Source organism: Pseudoliparis swirei, chromosome 9 (assembly GCF_029220125.1).
Source record: "Pseudoliparis swirei isolate HS2019 ecotype Mariana Trench chromosome 9, NWPU_hadal_v1, whole genome shotgun sequence".
NCBI lineage: Eukaryota > Metazoa > Chordata > Actinopteri > Perciformes > Liparidae > Pseudoliparis > Pseudoliparis swirei.
The window spans coordinates 14991300-15010461 of record NC_079396.1 but is presented as its reverse complement, the minus strand read 5'-3'; the positions used below and the strand labels follow the sequence as shown (position 1 = coordinate 15010461).

Sequence of the window (19162 nt, the reverse complement as noted above, 5' to 3'; positions counted from 1 at the left end):
ATTACACATCTTTTATCCTCTGTCTTTCATCTTTGCTTCAGGGTATTAGAAGCTCCTCATTATGATTTATTCCCATGCTAAATAATCCATGTCTAGCTTCACCAGCACAGACATGTATGAAATGTAAGATGAGAAAAACACAAACGTGTAGGAACAGTTATGACGGGCCGGTTTTATTCTACCTCATGCTAATTATCTGGTGTGAGCAGACTTCCCTCAATGCCTGGAACAGGGCGGAAAGATGGAAAGAGGAACAGTTTCAGACGCATCTTCAGCTGTTCCTCCATCATTCATTCTTTCCATTGGAGTCCCGCTGTCGCCATCAGTCTATGACGTCTCCACCACTCATACACAAACACAACACCGGACACTCACAAATGCTTTCACACACGTGCTTTTATCTCTTTAAACCTAACAGACCTTTGTCCACTCTTTCATTCTGTGTCCTCCACCCACAGGCAACGAGTGTGGACTGTTACACCCCTCCCCCCCTCCCCGTAAATACACACATGCATACACACTGTCCATAGTGATGAATGATCCCCTCTGGGCAGAGTTGACAAGCTGAGACCACTTCCTCTCGCTATTCTTCTTTCTTTGGCCCTTCACACTCATTCATTAATCTCCTTTTCCTCCCTCCGGCCCCTCTCACACTCGCATTTCGTTTCCGACATCTTCATTTGATGCACTCCCGGCCGCTGCAAACCCCTTTGCGTCTCATTCCTTAACTCTCGTTCGTCTTCCTAACATCCTCCCGTCTCAATGTTCTGCCGTGGTTCTTTGATTGTGGTGCTCCAGCTCCTCCTCAGCCTCCTCACCCCTCGGAAGCTTCACCAAACAAGCAGCATCATCAAAGTGAAATCTGAACTTGAACTCTGAACTCTTGGCTTCTCTCCCCAGGGACATTTTCCATCAGGAGTGACAACTGTATACACTGGCAGATGCTCACACACAGGCACACAGGGAAACACCCTCCGGCATACATGCAAATACACATGCATGTGTGTATGCACACACACACACAAGCAGCTTGAGACATTTTCATCTTGTCTACTTCCTGAGCACACATTTTCTTCGGCGCTAAACATCATCCTTGTGCATCCTGTGCACTCCAACTGTCGACATTGGTTGTCCCCGACCCAAATCGCAGGATGAAAGCTACGCAAGACCCTTCAACTTTCTGTTTTGTTCTCCAGGGCAAAATAATAATTGCTCCTCTGGGTGGACCTGCCAGCTCTCCAGAAGGTCCAGACAAAACCAGGAATGTTTCACAGAAGCCAATAAAGCAGCAACTATTTCCTGTCCATCACATCAAAGTCTGAGGCACGATTACATGAGAGACAGAAAGAGAAAGTTCTCTTAAATGATCCAGGAGATCTGTGTGTGCTTCCCAGTTCAATTCTCCAGATGGCCAACATTTTATACAACGGGGAACTTGAAGGAGCATGTTTCATTACCATCGAGTCACATCGATAAAAACTGGAATATTTTGATTTATGGGGCTTGTGGAACTCATCAGTGGTGATTACGCTGCTTAACCTGAGGGTCGGGACCCAAAACACTGTCTTGTCTCCTAATAAATAAACAACAGCTTCACTCAACATTGTGTGTTGTAATTGCACGTTCCAAACAGTGAGACACATTTCTTGACTCTGCTTCAGTTAGATGCTGACAGAAGAATATGTGTTTGAGAATAAGAGCATGATTTTTGCGAGATGAAAGCCCTCTTTATACATTTATACAAATTTAGAATCCATTTTATTCTCTCTTTCTTTTTACCTGTTGTGTTAATTATGTCAGTGAGAGGCGCCAACAAGCTTCACTTCACAAAGCTATTCCAGTAATCTTTCTCCACTCAGCTTATCATTACTGTAATGACAAGGTGCGTCTCTATAACCTGGCTCTGTGTGTGTCTGTAGTGTGTGCGTGCATGCGTGTGTGTGTGTGTGTTTTCATTACTTGAGAGCATCCCTGTGAAGAAATTGAGAGACCACACACACTCACACGCACACACACATTTGTGCACAAACATAGTGAATGGACTGAAAACAGACATCATCCTAAAATTCAACATTCACACAGGGACAGCCTGGGTCATAGTGGTTGCCCGAAGGATCATGACATTTTAGTTCACGATTAATTCTCATAAAAATAATTGCTATTATGTTTTTTGTTAATTTCATGCCACCCAGCTGTGCTGTTGTGTTTGGCTTTGCAATCAGACATAAATCCATGTTGTTAATTTAGATCTCACTTTCTATTTACTGCCCCATTTGTAACATTGAACCTAAATTCTCTCATGCTGGATTCTAACGGTTATGCAAATTGATCACGGTCAGCTCGAACAGTCAGGCAATTATGTAATAATTGCAACAGGCATGTGTGCGTGCAGGCGTGGTGACTGTGTTGATGGAGAGCAGGCCTGCCTAATACCAGACAGAGAAACGTTGTAGGTGGTAGAGTTTCATGTGCACGCCCCTCCAATTTGACAACTTCAGCAATTTGAACGTGTCTGTGTGATGAAGGAAATGGCTTTATGGGTATTTACAAATAATTATTTATTTGGAAAGCAGGGATATCAAGTATGTGTGCGGTACAAAGTTGGGAGAAATGGGTCGGGGTGAGGAATTACAAATGAGGTGGTCCACATGCTTCCGCCCAAACAAACACACACACACACACACACACACACACACACACACACACATACATACACACACTGACCCCACAGATGAGACAATTATGCCACCAAACACTCTCATTAGCCAGGGGGATATCGGTGTGGGTGGTGGGAGAAGAACGGAGGAGAGGAGCGGACGAGGAAGAGAGGGGGAATTGATGGAAAATGGGGTGGTTTCACAGCTCATTGGAGATGCTCTCCCTGGCCTGCAGTGTCTGCTGTTTCCCTCATGGCTTCCAGATGCTACCATGAACTACACTGACACAGTCGGGCTGTGACTCCTACTGTTAGGCAGTACAGTGCAGAGCTATTGGGTACGGTCTGTAATATGTTAGCAGTACTCTCGACCTGCACTGCGGTCACAACTGAGTTGTGTGGGTGGGTGGCCACGGGATGTTTCAATCCCTGCTAGACGAGGTAAAGTCACATAATGAGTGTGCGTGTGTGTGTGTGAGAGTGTGTGCGTGTGTGTGTTTAAGAGAGAGAGAGAGACTCACAGAGATAGTAGATTGGGTAGGTCCCATGGAGCATCATCCGGAAGTCTCTCCAATTGGTTGTTTTGTATCATCCTGAAAGACACAAACCGATTATTCAGTTGTAGATATAATAGCGCTATAAATGATAGAGTGTGTTTGAGGGTACATCAAGCAGAACAAATAATTCCATCATGAGGAAAATCTGACACAAAAAGGAAAGGGCCGGTGAAAGCTTGAGGAGAAGCAGAGAATGAAGGGTAGAAGAAAAGAGAAAGAGAAGCTCCTTGGGTGGGCTGCTGATGTCATTCTCAGAAGAATGGAGCAAAACGTGAGGAGGAAGTGGCGTGCAAACAATATCCCTCTCTCTTTCCTCTCCCTCCCTTGCTTATTCTTTCTTTTGCCCCCTTATTCATTAACGGTTTTTTTCATGACCAGTAGTCTGACATTAGCTCACAAGTAGCTCCAGTGTGTCGCTCTCAGCTCTTTGTGGCATCGTGGTGCGTCTTTGTGAGTCTGTGAGGCCTTGTGTCACAATATTTAAACATCTCAGCTTGCGGTAAAGTTATTATAATAATCTCGTATCTTTTCTTTGTGCCTCGACTGACAAGTTCGTATCAGACTTATTTATTATCTCTTAATTAATTTTGATATACTGTAAGTGGGTTTCTCAAGATGTAAAGAGCATACGTTGCTATATTTTATTACTGAACTCAATGTGTCGCTTTCTTTTGTAGTGTAGTGTATTTCACAATAGTATTCTGTACAATCGATGACGCAGTGTAGATAAAATGCTGCTCGGGATCGAGGGAATGTTTCCACTGGGACGATGATGTCATGATAAATACATCAAATTGAGCCTTTTCCTGTTTCAAAAAAATTCCTGAGAGGAAGCTTGCACTCTTGGTTCATGACCTTGTGCTTGTGTGTGTGTGTGTGTGTGTGTGATTGTGCATGTGTGTGTGTGTGTGTGTGTGTGTGTGTGTGTGTGTGTGTGTGTGCGTGTGAGTCAGCAGGAAGTCAGCTTGCGGTTACCCTACACAAGGTCAGCAGTCTATTTGTCACACAGCCTGATTTCAACTCATATATCGAGGAAGGAAACCAACAGCTCAGCTGCGTCGAGGTCAAAGAGACCGTACAAAGTTTGCTAGGATGTTATAATGCCAAGCATGAATACTTTCAGACATGTACGAGTCCAGAAGATGTTTGTCCTTCTGCAGTAATGACATAATAGCTGAGGAATTATGGCTGGTTCACTCGTTCTGTCTCGATCAGTTTCACAACACAAGGTGAAAGTAGATCAACTTGGGCGCCTGGTAATCCCCCAGATTGCCTTAAATTACAAACCACAATTTGCTCGCTACATTTATATTCTGTGGCAGAGCTTTTCAAACCTTTCTCAGTGTGGGTCTAAGAGGGCTTGTGTTTCCAAGGATCATGAAAACCTCCTTAATACTCTTGTCTCTCACCCAGTAGTAATATGGCAGTAAATCATTAGATGGAGGGGGCAGAAAATGCCTGGGTTTTTATTGCTTTGCATTTCTTTCTGGATTTAATATCCCTGCAGCACCAACAGTTGGTGGCCATGGAGCATAAAGCTACGAACACACTATGAGAAATATGGTGTTGAGAGAACAGCTTTGAATGGCATTTTAAAGTGAGTTGTTTGGTCACTTGCTGTAATCTGGGTGGGTGGTGTAACTGGGAGGTCCCTGCATTACACCTGTGTGTGTGTGTGTGTGTGTGTGTGTGTGTGTGTGTGTGTGTGTGTGTGTGTGTGTGTGTGTGTGTGTGTGTGTGTGTGTGTGTGTGTGTGTGTGTGTGTGTGTGTGTGTGTGTGTGTGTGTGTGTGTGTGTGTGTGTGTGTGTGTGTGTGTGTGTGTGTGTGTGTGCTTGCTTAAACTGAAGCAGGGCTTGTTTGGGAATGAGGGAACCAGCCCATACACTTTAACTACAGCTAATGATGCGTGGCCTGTGTGTTTTAGTCAAGGCAGGAGCACAACTTTATCACCCCACAATGCTAGAGTGGAATAACCCTCCTGGGATGTGGACCGAACCACCGGGGAGCGATAGGGTGGGAGGTTGGATAAAGTTACTCACAGAACTTTGAGGTTGTGGAGACCCTGGAGAGCGTGGACTGAGATATACCTCAGCTGATTCCCTGAGATACGCCTAGGAGAGAAACACACAGATCAAAAAAGGGAAAACAAATGATACAAGGGAAAAGGGAAACGTAAGCACATACACAAAGAAATTTATAAGTTTTGCTTTATTCTGGCTTTTTGGATTCAGCTGTATCACTTTATCCTTCAGTTCCTGCTCCAGGGTTACTGCCGGGGCAGTATGCAAATAACAATATTTGATCCCCTTTCAATGTGGTTGCTTTGGCCCAAAGCACACCCTGAAACCTTAACCAATCCTGGGAGTTCTGATGAGTGAATAAAGACTGAACTGAATGAGACAGAGTTTGGGTCAACCAGTGCATCCTGACACTACATTTGCTTGTGCGCATGCAAGTGTGTGTGTGTATGTGTGTGTGTGTATGTGTGCAGTGTGGATGTGTGTGTGTGTGCTATTTTCAATGTCCTTGAGGTAAATTGGGCACGTTCTGAGGGGCCTTGAGGACAGCGAGGGAGAGAAACCACACACATTCACATAAGCAATCCAATCAGTTTGTTTATCAAACACAGCACCTAATGGTCATTTGTGAGTGTGTATAAAATGTCCAAATAAATAACATTTAGTCCTACAGAGTGACTTTCAAGGTCATGAGCTGGAAGCTCAGTTTAAACACATTTTTGGTCTTCACAGCTCAAGACCACCCACTTTTATTAAATACACACACACAAGTTAAAAGTCACTCATTGGCATGTTCCTGCTCACACTTTTGCTCTACAGATGACATGTGCCTGACATTTCAATCTCATGCAGACTGCCTCCGGCTGAGTTGCTCCATCAGTGCCAGAATTTTGAAATATTGATATAGCACTTTGCCTGCCTTTCCAAGCCACTATCATCCAGATGGTAATGGACGAGAGCTCCCAGCAAACTCCCACTGACATATGATATTCATGTCAACATGTCTCAGTCTTATTACTGTGCGGTGGCAAACCACACAACCCCTCTTGTGCATGCCAAATCTCACACTCAGCCCAGTTTAGAACTCTAGTAGAGCTTCTATTTATCAACACAAGGACACACACACGCTCATGCTCGGAGCTGCATACCCACATTGGCATCCTAGGATACAAAAGGGACTGATCTTAATCCAAGCTTGGTGCCATTTAGTCATGCCTCTCAAACCACAGTCAAAACTCATTCAAATAGACTTTGACTATATCACATGAGGTCTTATTACAAATTTCAGACATGGAAGACATGGAAGTCTGCAGTGACTACTGCTCTTTTACCTCACAAAGTATAGTATTCATTTCTATTTCAAGTTATATTTTCGAAAAGGTCACAAAGCACACTTAAAGAAACATGTATACTACCCATTTGTTGTCCCTCAAGGGGTCTGCTACCTTAATGCCATTTCAGGGTCCTCTCGTGCAGAAGCTGGTCACCGGGGACCATTAAGATAGCTACTTTTCCACAGGTAACTGTTTTAACTTTATAGACCTTTCTGAGGTCCTCCTTACACCAGTAAAATAGATCTAAGCCCATTTCTGCTAAGACCCCTAAGTATCTTCTTTTGGGGGTTCCTGTTCAAATGCAATGATTAGTTACAGACGCGTTGGACTAAACAAAGATATATAGGTAGCACCAATGTCGACCGTGGGGCTGGGGGGGGGGGATGAGCAGGGCCAGCAATTTAGAGTTTTAGAAAACAAACATTGTAGTTAAGGCCATGGTATGATGTGTATACTACTACTACTGCCAACCAGCCTTTCTCTATTAGCCGCATCATTGGAGCCAAAACAGCATTAGAGCGGAATCCTGCTTTTTTTTTTGCCGACTTCATTTGTCAAATGGATAATTATGTCGAAAGTGAAGATGGATATTTAAAAAGGAAAGAAATGTTCAGACGTTCTTGATAGACATCAACAGTGCACCGGCAGTTGCCATTGACCAACTGTTTCCATGATATCAGTGTGCGAGCGTATTTATCTGTGTGTAAATGTTCCACACTTAGCCTCCTAGTCATTCCACATCAATCTCATTGTAATGAAAGACGCCTTGCTCTTGTCAAACCGTGGCTCCAACCGTTTTTTCTCTTAATTTGATTTGGGGATGGTTGGAATTTTTCTCGGCCCCTGGACTGGGTTGATAAAAATTCCACCTCAGCACAATTCAGCTCGATTGACGTGATTCATAGATAAAATAACAGAGGCCAGTGTGTAGTTCAAACGTATAGGAGAGAAGTGGGGGGGCGAGTAGCAAAGGTGAGACCACCCTGCTATCAGAGCAGATCTGTGAGGGCATCACTGAAGCATACCAACTGCTGATTATCCCATGTATCACCATGTCCTATTGCCTCAAAATAATAAACAATAAAGACAGAATAAAGACCTAGACAGCAGAGACAGCATCATATGTTGGTTACTATCTCAGGTAGTGATCGGACACCTTCACGGTAGCATGGGTAGGATGGCATAGGAGTCGATGAAAGATAAAGTTGAGGATAAACAGCTTTTATGGTCAGAGAGAGGGTGGCCTGGTGTGTGTGGGTGTGTCTGTAAGTACATTTACATGTATGACCTTTTTCACCTTTGGTCCATCAATAGAAATGTTATCCCTCCTTCTGTTTGGAGGTCCAGCCTGAGGGTCAACCACTTAACCTGGCGTTAACCTCTGAAATTACTGGAGTAAAATATAGACATGTGTAAAACAGTGTGTGTATGTGTGTGTGTGTGTGTGTGTGTGTGTGTGTGAGTGTGTGAGTGTGAGCTAGAGAGAGAAAAAGACAAGAAGACAAAACCTGATGTTGGCAGCGTTAAAAAGCATAGCCTTAATTGGCCCATGTAGTCCCAGCTGGGTGGTGCACCTGGAGTATCAGTATTAGTGAATATTTTAAACCCTTAACCCTCACCTACATTATACTCCCGACAATCTTATCACCAAGAAGAAGACGAGCAGGGCAGCGTCGGCCACCACTTGCCACTTTTCCCTCCTCTAAGATTTTGATTTTAGTTGATAGTCCAAGAGCACTTTCCAGAGTTTTAGTTTTAAGCTGATAGCAGGAGCGAGAACAATTTTCCACGCACTTTTACTGGTAATATTGTGTGGGTATTGAGGGTTTAAAAAAACTCCAGATTGTTTTTCCCCATCGGGACACTTTGAATGGGCTGATTTCCCCTCTGTATTTAGGAGGTGGGTGATGATTCAGATAATGATAAGATGAGCATGAGAGACTTGATCCAAATGGCTGATTATGACGGGATTCAAAGGATGAAGGCACAGTAACATGGAATCTTCAAGGTACAAACAGCATGGACTTTGATACTGATGATAGGTTGAGAGGATGATCGCCTTCGAAAGCAGGTTTTAGGAAGGGCTTTTAGGGTGATGACTTCACTTAAAACACCTGCTGTCAGTTCCAAGTTGTAATTAGATAATAAATAGATAGTGCATCTTTGATATTAGAGGAGAACATTGAATACAGGGGAAGTCTGATATGTCTTTAGATGAGTAACCCGTCTTAGAGTCTCTACCTGATGGCCTGTGATGATGCTGCCCTCTCATTAATCCATAGACATCCCGTCTGCCGCTCTTCATGTTCACTGACGGTAGCGGGCAGGTTTGTGAGTTTTGAATTAAGAATAGATTCACTGATCAAAGCGCTAACTGGAGGCTTAAGAGAGGTGTCTGAGGCTAATACATGGGAGGTGTAATGCAGCATTGCTATTGATAACAAGGAGTGTAATTACCCCTCCTGAAGCAAATGGAGGTTTGCTATATGCTTTGTGAATTAGTTTAATCTCCACATTTGAGGTTCAAAGGGATTAGCTGTGTGATGTTGATAGTGTAGAGATGAGAGCTGAGCGAGGAGATAAGAGGCAGCATGATACACTTTACGTTTATGAGAGGTACACGGTATGTCCTTCCTCCTCCTCCCCATCATGTAAAACAGGATGAAAGCTGGACTTCTTGCCATGAGCAGATTTGTCTTGGATTGTAAGAATGTGGCAAGAAAAAAAAGTTTTTAAACTATCAAAGGCAGTGTCTACAGCTTGCAATAGCCTGCAGTAAAATGGAGATTGGGGGCTGTAGAAATTAATTGGAAAGGAGGGAGATAAAGTGAGGGAGTGCAGACAGGAAAGTAGAACCCAACATCAAACAATTTATCACTTCCAGTCACAACATGCCTGGCCCTTGCTGCTCCCTGTGCTACCAACAAGTGCCGTGGACCCAAATCAAACGCTCTGGCTCTCGACACTGACTGCGTTTAGAGCCTTGGTTTGTTTTTCTAAGCGCTATAACTTGTTGTAATTATAATGTGTTAACCATAACCTGCTCTGCTCCATCTCGCTAAACCTAGACAGGAGTGGATGTCTGAAATGTGCTTCTCCCTGCCTTGGAACATCATCATCGTCTCAGCCTGTTTCCAGAAATGGTCAGCAGGCTACAAAAATGGGCAGGAACATCCTCCTTGGAAGAGTTACAAAGCTTCAGAACGTCTCCATAAAGTGTCAGAACACGAGAGCGATACAGAGGAAGCAAGATCAACGGGGCTGTAAAACACTGGGAGGATTGTCTCCGGACAATCTCTGCAGATCCAAGACCCCCACCCTATTTTTCCCCAATGCAGGCAAATCTCAGCATTGATGTTTGGCTTCACTCAGCACTGTGTGGTTCTGATTATTACGCCATCAGCAACATCTAACCTTCACCTTTTTTTACGACAGCAAAGTTTGAGATCAGCAATTCAATGCATAACAATAAATCAAAACTCGAGCTTCAAGGTGTTACAGAACCGCATTGCTTGGCTTCGCTCGACACTTCAGATCCGGATTGAATGCAACTCTGAGTCGACTGAATGGTTATTCAGCCGACCTTTTACTGTCATCGTGATTCGCTCATGCGTCACACACTGCAGCTGCAAGGATTAACAAAGAAAACAGCGGGCTGTTCAAACACCCCAAGCAGACAAACGCTGCAGGCTTCAGAAGGAAAAGAATCAGGTGAAGGCTGACATGCACAAGCATTCACACCTTCAGGACATATCTGAGGGCAGCCTTTGTCAAACCGAGACTGAGCTGAGTTCTGCTGAGTGGTCAAATCCGATACCGGCCAAGTCGACCGGAGAAATGTTCAACAAGTTTTGTTGCACCCTGTGTGCTTTCATCAGCCCTTTGAGCATGAAACCAATACCTCTACTTTGGGAGGTTCTGACCAAACTGGGCCTGTAGCACAACGTATAGAAGTCAAGGAGAGGCTGAGTCAAATTCTTAGACTTGTTTTAATTTTAATTTGAACATTGTTTAATTTGTTACCAGCCAAGAAAAGTATATAGAATGGGGATCTGTTTTGGCATTTAATTAATTTAGTGTATCTGCAACAACATCAAAACATTTCTAATGATATCCAACCATTCGTATACTTTATGCTATATAACAAGAAAAACAAAACACTCTTATTTTCCGCAATTCTACCCTGAAGTTCTCCTGTAATGAGTTGTTTGTCTTGGCGGAGGCTGATGTCTATGTGTGTACTGCTCCTGCTGAGCTGTCCAGTGGAAACAAAATGGGGAGGAGGCTTGGATGCTTAACCTGCTTTAAGAACTATATGTTCACTGTCAGAGTGAATATCAGGTTGTATTCGCCTCCCTCTTTTGTGCCGCCATCCCAGGAACTACTCATATATTGCTGCAGGCAGTTTCTTGGTAGGAGAGATCAGAGGCCGGCCAGAGTCATCAATCCCTATCACTAGGTCTGTGCATATCAGCGACTCAGGGAATGGCTGTTTCTTGTCATGTGTGAGTTGTGATGATGGAGTTGTATCAATTAAATGTGAGTTGAATGATTTTTTACTCACAGTTCTGATAACAGGTGCAGCCGGTGGAAGGCTCTGGGCTGGATCTCACTGATGTTGTTCATGCTGAGATCCCTAGAGAGATACAAAAAAAGAAACATGAGTATCAAAGTATCAATCAATGTGCACGTTATCAATGTTAAATGTAGGTGCTCTCGCCATTTAAAATTAGAAATGATTAAAATGTGGTTTCCACATCAATCATCAAGTCTGGGGAGTAGTATACAGAGAAGTTCGAAGGTTAGATAGAGAGGTTTGAGGACGAAAGAGAGGGGAGGGAGATGTAGAAAATAAATTTTCCCCAATGATTCATTGTTGGAAAGCTGTAATTTCCTTCTCATCCCAGTGACTCTTTCTCTTTTCCAGATGTCTCACTCTACCTTCTCTCAGATCTGACCCCTCAGTCTCCCTCCATATCTATCTGTCTCTCTCTTCTTTTCTTTTTTCCTCCTTGGGTTTCTCAGGAGACCACTTCCTTCTCCTTTTGTTCATGGCTGTAACATAGACACACTCCATTTCTCTGCCTCTCTGACACACACACGGTGACGTGAGAGGGTGTGCTGAGGGGTGAGTGTTGACGCAGCTGCGTTCCAGTCAAAGAAGGAGAAGCGCAGGATGCTCCTATACATGCATGGACACTCGCACACGCACTCCCTCAAAACACACACACACACACACACACAAACGTAAGCTACTTTTTTACACTTGGGAGGGTATGAGGACAACTTATGTGTCAGCCTCTGGTAGAAAACATACATAACCTTGTGGCCTCAGTCATGTAAGGTCATCTCTTTGATAAACACAATGAAACCAAGGAGGTGCTACGTCACCCCTTCTTTGCTTTCACAGCCCTTGGGGTCTCGCAAAAGTCTTCAAGAGTGAGGCTTGTATGTGCGTGTGTCTGTGTGTGCGTATGACACTAACCATTGCTCATAAAGCCAGACCACCGGGCTAGCAAGTGTAAACCGTGCTCTCAGAAGCCCTTTGCAGTTGGGAGTTTTGACACACTGGGTGTTTGTTTGTCAAGTCAGCCAAGCTGACGGAGGTGCTGGCTGAATCTATCCGCAGGCGTGATCTATATTCAGTATCAGGGACGATGTGGAAAAAGCACTGCATGGCAATATTTAGCAGTTGTGACGAGACAAATTCAGTATAACCAACAGTTTGGTACCCCGACGAGGATGAACTCCCATTGTCCCTGGGGGTGAGGTGTGTTATCATGTGATGAGCTCGCAACGGTAACTGTGTCCTTTTGCTTTGAGATTTTTTTAGGTCAGATAATTAACATATGGAGCCTCTGCTGACATTTAATATGTTCCTTATGAAAGCAGGATATTTGGCATGTTCATATCCCTTCATAGGAATTTCCTGCCCCTTCCTGGGAGGTCTGACTGCAGATAGAGGGGTTCAAGGTGTTTCTCAGGGTCCGGGACAAGTTGGCAGGGTGGATGCTTTCAATCAGTGTTGAGGGAAAACATTCTGATGCTCTCATGTTATTGCTTTTGTCTGTAACATACGATGATATTTTAATAATATTCCACATTACAATTCCTGACCTCAACTTTGTTGTATGTTTTAAAGAGCATGTCCCTGTGTTGTCTTCATCTTTTGTTCTGATTCAATAAACAGAGATTTTACCTGAAGGGTACAAGGTAGATGCAGAATTTAGGCAAGATTTAGAAAATGGAAGCCGTTATTCCGTTTGTAGTCTGAATAGAATTGACCAATCACGTTCGAACAGGCTTTGGTCAAATGCAGGTAAACATTCGGAGTGGAGAGCAAGAATATTTTGGAACCCACTGGCCTGGTGATGCTTTGGCTTTTCAATTGTGTTAATTTAGCTTAGAAACTGCCTACCTGTGAAACAATCCGGGTGTACTCGTTGTCTCTCAACTCCCACTCAAATCTTGTATCTCAAGTTCCTAATCAGACTGTAAACAAAGAGTAGTGCAGGGAAAAGGAAGTCTTGGCCTGGATATCTGCTGGCCACATCGGACCCCTAAAAATATAGCCCCTCACCCCCAGTTGTTGTAAGACCGATAGTGGTGACATTATACACATTGACTGTATGCTGCAGAGAGTGGTAATGCATATTGACAGCTGGTGGTGGTAATGCACAATAAAAGGGAGCAATGGGCAAAAAGATGAGGAGAAGAAGCCAGAGTAAATAATGAAAGTTTGGAAACAATCAAAAAAGGCTTTGCAAAAGTTTTAGGAGGTTTGGAGCTTTAAGGATACGCATATTGCAGTTTGGTGTGAAACATATGAAGTTGCAATGATTGTTTTCAATAAAAACTCTGCAGGGCAACTTTGAATATTATAGCCCAATTGTATATCCATAAAATCTTCCTATATAATTATATTACAATCCAATAATATTATATTTAAATGATTGCAGGAACAAACTAAAGACACATTTAAAATGTTCTTTTAAATACACTTCAAATGTAATATAGCGTAGGTAATACTTTTTCTGAAGAAGCACCAAGGCATTAGTAATGTGAGAAAATGAGCATACACTGTAATTTATCACTCTTCTCTCCCATTTGATGACCTCAGGTCTCTTTCTCAGTAACAGTGCTGTGGTGATGTCATGTGAAATATTTACTTCATGTCAGGGATACATATAAGTGATAACAAAGTTGCCATGGGGATGACACAGCCAGCAGTAACGGTAAACCAATTCACATAATCAAGACTGGGTGACATCACATAATCACACAGGAAGCACACAATTACCTCATGGGACATCAGGAACAATACTTTAATTCTGTTCATTGCCCCTGTGTTAATATTCTAAGAAACATCTTTATTGGAACATCCTGGGATATCATTAGAATATAACAACCCACTCACATGCAGACTCACACATAGACACACACACACACATCACCTAGCTCCTGGGGATGCGCCACAAGATTGTAGAGAACGCTCCATTATCTGGTCCTGATTAAATAAGCCATAAACAAACGTGTGAAGTCTATAACAACCTCACTTAGAGAGAATATACACACATCAATGGAGAGAGAAAATGTTTAAAAATAAAGACACACAGTGGTGAGTCATGGAGAAAGGCTGAATGCAGCTCAGCTCTGCTGTGCTCTCCAACGAGCTCATTGGGAAGCCGGAGAGAGAGAGAGACATTTGTGCTTTGCAGGCCAAGGCCTCTGCTGACAACTTGACGTATCGTTGGAAGGCGCTGCACTATGGCTTGTTTTTAAAATCAAATAACAGCTGTGGCTTTTTTAAACCACGATAATTATGATTGATGACTACCACATGTGCATTGTGTCGGCTGGCGCTGTGACGTGCGGATATATATTCAGCGCAAATAAACGGACACAAAAGAAATGAGTAAGAGAGCACTTAAGGATTTTGCAAGCTCCGCAGTGTATGCGAGTTTCACAATTAGAATTGGGTTTTTATTGTCCCCGTTTTATGGGCACCTCTAGTGTGTGTGTGTGTGTGTCAGACAGACACAGATACGGACACACATACTTGCACTGTGTGTGCAGTACAATATTTTTTTCCCATTTATAGGTAACTGCGGTGTGTGTGGTAAGATGTCTGTCGCTCATTTTCACACCGCTATTGTTTCCCAGTGAGCCAGCAGATGTGGTGGGTACAGTCCCTGGTTTCGCTTTCACCACATCATACATGAACGCTGCCGGGGCACGGAAACAGATTGCTGTGTGGGTCTGCCTGTGTGTGAGAGGGACAGAGAGGAAGTTGCTGTGGTTTCTTTTCTTTATTTTTCATGCGACTATTCAGTCGGGAACCGTCCTGCCCCATCTTTGCCATCGCGGCGTCAACAGCCCGATATTGCTCCCGGGACAACACATCTCTCAACCGACAGAGGCTCACAGGCCATCTCCTCCCCTCTGATCTCTGTCGGCTGCTGAATGATGAACTAAAGACTTCTGAGCAGGTTTTCGGAGCAGAGGATGCAGCCATGGAGACCCATGCTCATCCCTCAACAAACACGATCCCAAATGTGCCTCTTAACTGTTCTTTTTATCCCGATCTGCTGTCAACCCGCAGAATGACTGACAAAGCCCCCAGTGATCTCCTTCTCTTTCCCAGGAGAGGAATTACATTTGCATGTGCCTGCATGTAATTCAGTTGTGTTTAGGCACAGTAGCGTGTGCGAAATTATGGCCGATGTTGCAGCAACTGCAAGAGTCAGAACCAAATTGACATTTTTCCATTCCTATTCCTTCCATCGTTCCGTGATTTGCAGATACACAATGTGCTCTGATAGATTGTTTATTCTTTCTTCTTCAAAGTGTGTACGCTTGTGTGCACGTGAATGTAAGAGAGGGAGGTTTGGCATGGGAAGAAAGGTAAATCACTGGATATTGTACTACTTTAGGCTGTGATTGATAGAGTAACCAAGGCAAGGAGCTTGTCTTAAGGGGGGAACGGAAGCATGAAGAAACAGAGGTACAGTTCCATTCATCAGCCTTGGCCCTTTCTCTCCCTCTATCTTATGCCACTCTATTGCACTCACTCTTTTCTCCCCATCTCTGTTTCAATTTTCAACTGGAGCATGGGGTTAAACAGTCCGGTAGTTACAATAATGTGATTTTTCATATTTCCTCTTCCCCGTCAACAGAACTACTGAAGTATGCTATCGGCTGTGTGATCAAAGGCAGTGTGTGTGTGTGTGTGTGTGTGTGTGTGTGTGGTGTGAATGTGCCCCTAGCGCCGTTGTAGCCGACAATAGTTGGTTGATTTAGCTCAAAACAACTGGCCACATATATGAAACAAAAACACACACACTCATCCACAGGCACTTGCACACACTCCAGGCTCCGGGTGGCTTTTGTGGCATGGATGGCGGACCACCCTGAGAAGTGAATGTACCCTTAGAATGAGACGGATGCAATCAGCAGTCAGGTGTCTGTTTCTATCATCAATGGGGAAATGTGTCAATCAGACAAAGCTCTGCAGGAGAAGGCTGAGGGAAGATGAGTTGATACATTTCACTTTGTAAAATGTCATTGTCTCACAGTAAAAAAAACTAAAAGCAAAAAAAACTTGAACAGAAAGATTCTGGCATGTTTCTCAAGCATATGAACCTGCAGGTAAAGAACAAAATGCAGCAAAGACATGCAACCAAACAGGCTTACATTGTTGCTCTTGAGAACAATGTTTTCATGACTCTCTCCCTCTCTCTCTCTCTCTCCCTCACCATACACACAAAATCACTTCACAAGAGCCATGCCCCCGAGCTCTTGCCTCTCACTTCCTTCCTTGCTCTCTCTCTCTCTCTCTCTCTCTTTCTCTTTCTTCTTGCCTCCCTTCCAATCCCTTTCTCACTCGCTTAGGTGGAGACTCTTACCAAACAAACAGCAAATAATGGCAGTAAGCTCTGCACCTTTGAAGGCGGCTTAACCATCAGGAACATTAGAGTAATAGATCTTTAGTGGAAATCAACAACCAAAGCCTTGCCCAGGGGGCAGGAGTTCGGCATTAGTGGCGTTTGAGCCACACCCTGGCTTTCTTTTATGGTAACTATGACAGTAATGTCTTCGGTCGGATTCAGTCTGATCCTCTCCGCTTAGTGCTCTGAAACAGTTAAGGCAACGATGAAAGATGATCTTTTATTCCACACAATGCAACTGGTAGTCAATGTTCAGGCGCCGCTTAAAGAGTGCCTAAATGGTTGTGAGAGAGAGAGAGAGAGAGAAGAGAGAGAGAGAGAGAAAAGGGAGAGAGAGAGCGAGCAAGCAGAATGTGTATGTGTGAGGATGAGGTCTAAGTGTTAGCTTATATAATCTGAATAGACGCACTGCTTTGGCATTCAGTTTCTCTCGTGGTCACACAGCTTGAACACACACACATACACACACACACAGGCATGCACACATACACACAAAGAGTCAGGAAGGAGGCTACAATGCTGTCCTCCCCTCCTCCTTCTTCTAAAGATGTTTTTCTTCCTCCCAGACTTCCTGGGAGGGGTACACTGCCCTTTGTGTCCGAAGGCAGTCTCTCTTTATCTTTCCCTCTCTTATTCTCTCTTTCTCTCATTCACAGGGCACAAAGAGCAAGAGAGAGGGCGAGGAGAAGTCTTTCACCTGGATAAGGAGGGCCACGGGGAGGACTCAGCTACAAAAGAACAGAGAGGGAGGGAGGAAGAGAAAAGAGGAGATAACGACACAGAAAAGGGAGATGCGTCTGTGTTTTTGTCTTGCCATGTTTTGCTCTTTTCTGCTCGCGGTTTCGGGGAGAATGACCGGCGGATGTCTGGGTGGAGAAAACGTCTGTTTAGTCTGAGGCCATGTCATGGGAAATATATCCATGCCCTGTGGGACCTATTCATACCCTGGTATACTGCACATACACATGTACATGTACACACTCTATGTCCGCCCCCTGTCCTCCCACACAAACCCTGTCATGAGACGGGGTGGGGGGGTCAAGCACTTCAGTAATGGAACAGGAAGTGTTGGAACAGTCGGCACTACACAACATGCAACTGCCTCCAACATGTGGACAGGACTGACAGGCAGCTGTTGTGGGTATGACATAGCTTTGGGAGCAAAAGGCATTCATAGCCCCGTCCATAGTCCACTAGTCTGTTATTTTGACATTTGTCTGGCTTTCATATATGTTTGTGACATGACTTGCGTGGAAAGCGTTTAGATTTCTTCATAGAGCGAAGCTGACAGTTTATGCCACATGAAGGAAATGTTTCATGAGCATATAGGACAACCACTTTGCCACATACATCTGTTCAACATAATGGCAAAGTGTGGAAAAGGGTTACAAATTTCACCACTTTTCCTCACATCCTGAAAAGGTATCTCTTACAGAGGTGTCCTTTCCTGCACACTGATTCTCAGCAGATTCTCAGCAGTGGATACAACAGTAGATGAAACCCGATGAGTGTTAGTGTCAGGCTCTATTATGACTTAATTTGGTTGAATGGCAGAAACAGGAGGACACTGGATCTAGTTAGAGAACTGCTCAAATCCACTCCTGGCGCACTCCTCTTTCACGACTGCGCTCACAGATGATCAGCTCGTCTGCTCCATATATTTAACAGGATCCGCAGATAACATCTCGACCTGAACTCAGATCAGCACTTGATGAAATCGTACCCCATACCGCTGAGGACATATGGCTGCTGTTGGTTTAAAGAGATTTAGTTTGGCCTCCTGCCATACATGTAAAAACTCCAGATTTCCTCTATTGCTGATTCTCAGACATGTAATGGAGACGTGAGTAAGCCTGGCTGCAGTTGCAAAGGCTGTGAAGTGGCAGAATTCCCCCCAGCCGCTCTTTACAGCAGATGGAAAATACACCTGTGAAGTCCAGCAGGAATTATACTAAAGCCTTATTCCATCATAGTAGACTGACTGCTGTTTCTGTATTCAGATCAGTTCACTGAACCAAATCCTGAAGAGTCATATCTTTCTCTCCCAACTTCATCCATCTCTCCACCTTCTCTTTTCTACATCCACTCTTCCACTTTCTGGACATTCCTGTGCAGTACCCCAATTTGGTCTCACGATGTACGTGTACCCTGAGGTGTGTGCACTTAAGTGACATTTCAGTGTGTCTGTGATTGCTTCTTTGTTGCCATTAGCTAACTCCCGTCCCAATGATCCGTTCTCCCGATTTAATCCCTGCTAGCATCGCTGTATCAGCACCGCTCTGAGAGATGCTTTGATGCTGCGTGTGTGTGCAAGCAAGCATGCATACATCCATCTTTGTGCAACGGATTTCCTTTTATGTAATGTGCACACTGGGGTCTTGTAGGTACTGTGTGTGTGTCTGCGTGTTTGTGTTTGTGTGTGTGTGTGTACACATTGTTGGAAAGGGCATGAAGTATCATTAGCTCTTACTAGTCATCACCTGCACACTGCCAGCCAAACATGAACCACTTTAGTCGGCAGGCCTGGCTGGCGATCACACAGACAGGCAGAGAGAGAGACAGACAGACCCGCATATCAAGGAACAGGGGGAACTTGGACAAAGATGTCATCCACTCAATGCTATCAAAACTTATGTAAACATCCTCCTC

At 44.1% G+C, this 19162-nt stretch overlaps 1 protein-coding gene across 3 annotated transcripts in view; it reads right to left on the bottom strand.

Annotated features, from left to right (window-relative positions):
- The window catches only part of LOC130199356 (leucine-rich repeat-containing G-protein coupled receptor 6), a 38371-nt gene that overhangs the window by 13131 nt on the left and 6078 nt on the right, over positions 1-19162 (bottom strand). For all 3 annotated transcript variants that reach the window (XM_056422779.1, XM_056422780.1, XM_056422781.1), the window contains exons 2-4: positions 11131-11202; positions 5254-5325; positions 3178-3249 (exon numbers count right to left, since the gene is read on the bottom strand). In XM_056422779.1, coding sequence (XP_056278754.1) covers positions 3178-3249; positions 5254-5325; positions 11131-11202 — 216 coding nt within the window. The remainder of the gene's footprint in view (positions 1-3177; positions 3250-5253; positions 5326-11130; positions 11203-19162) is intronic.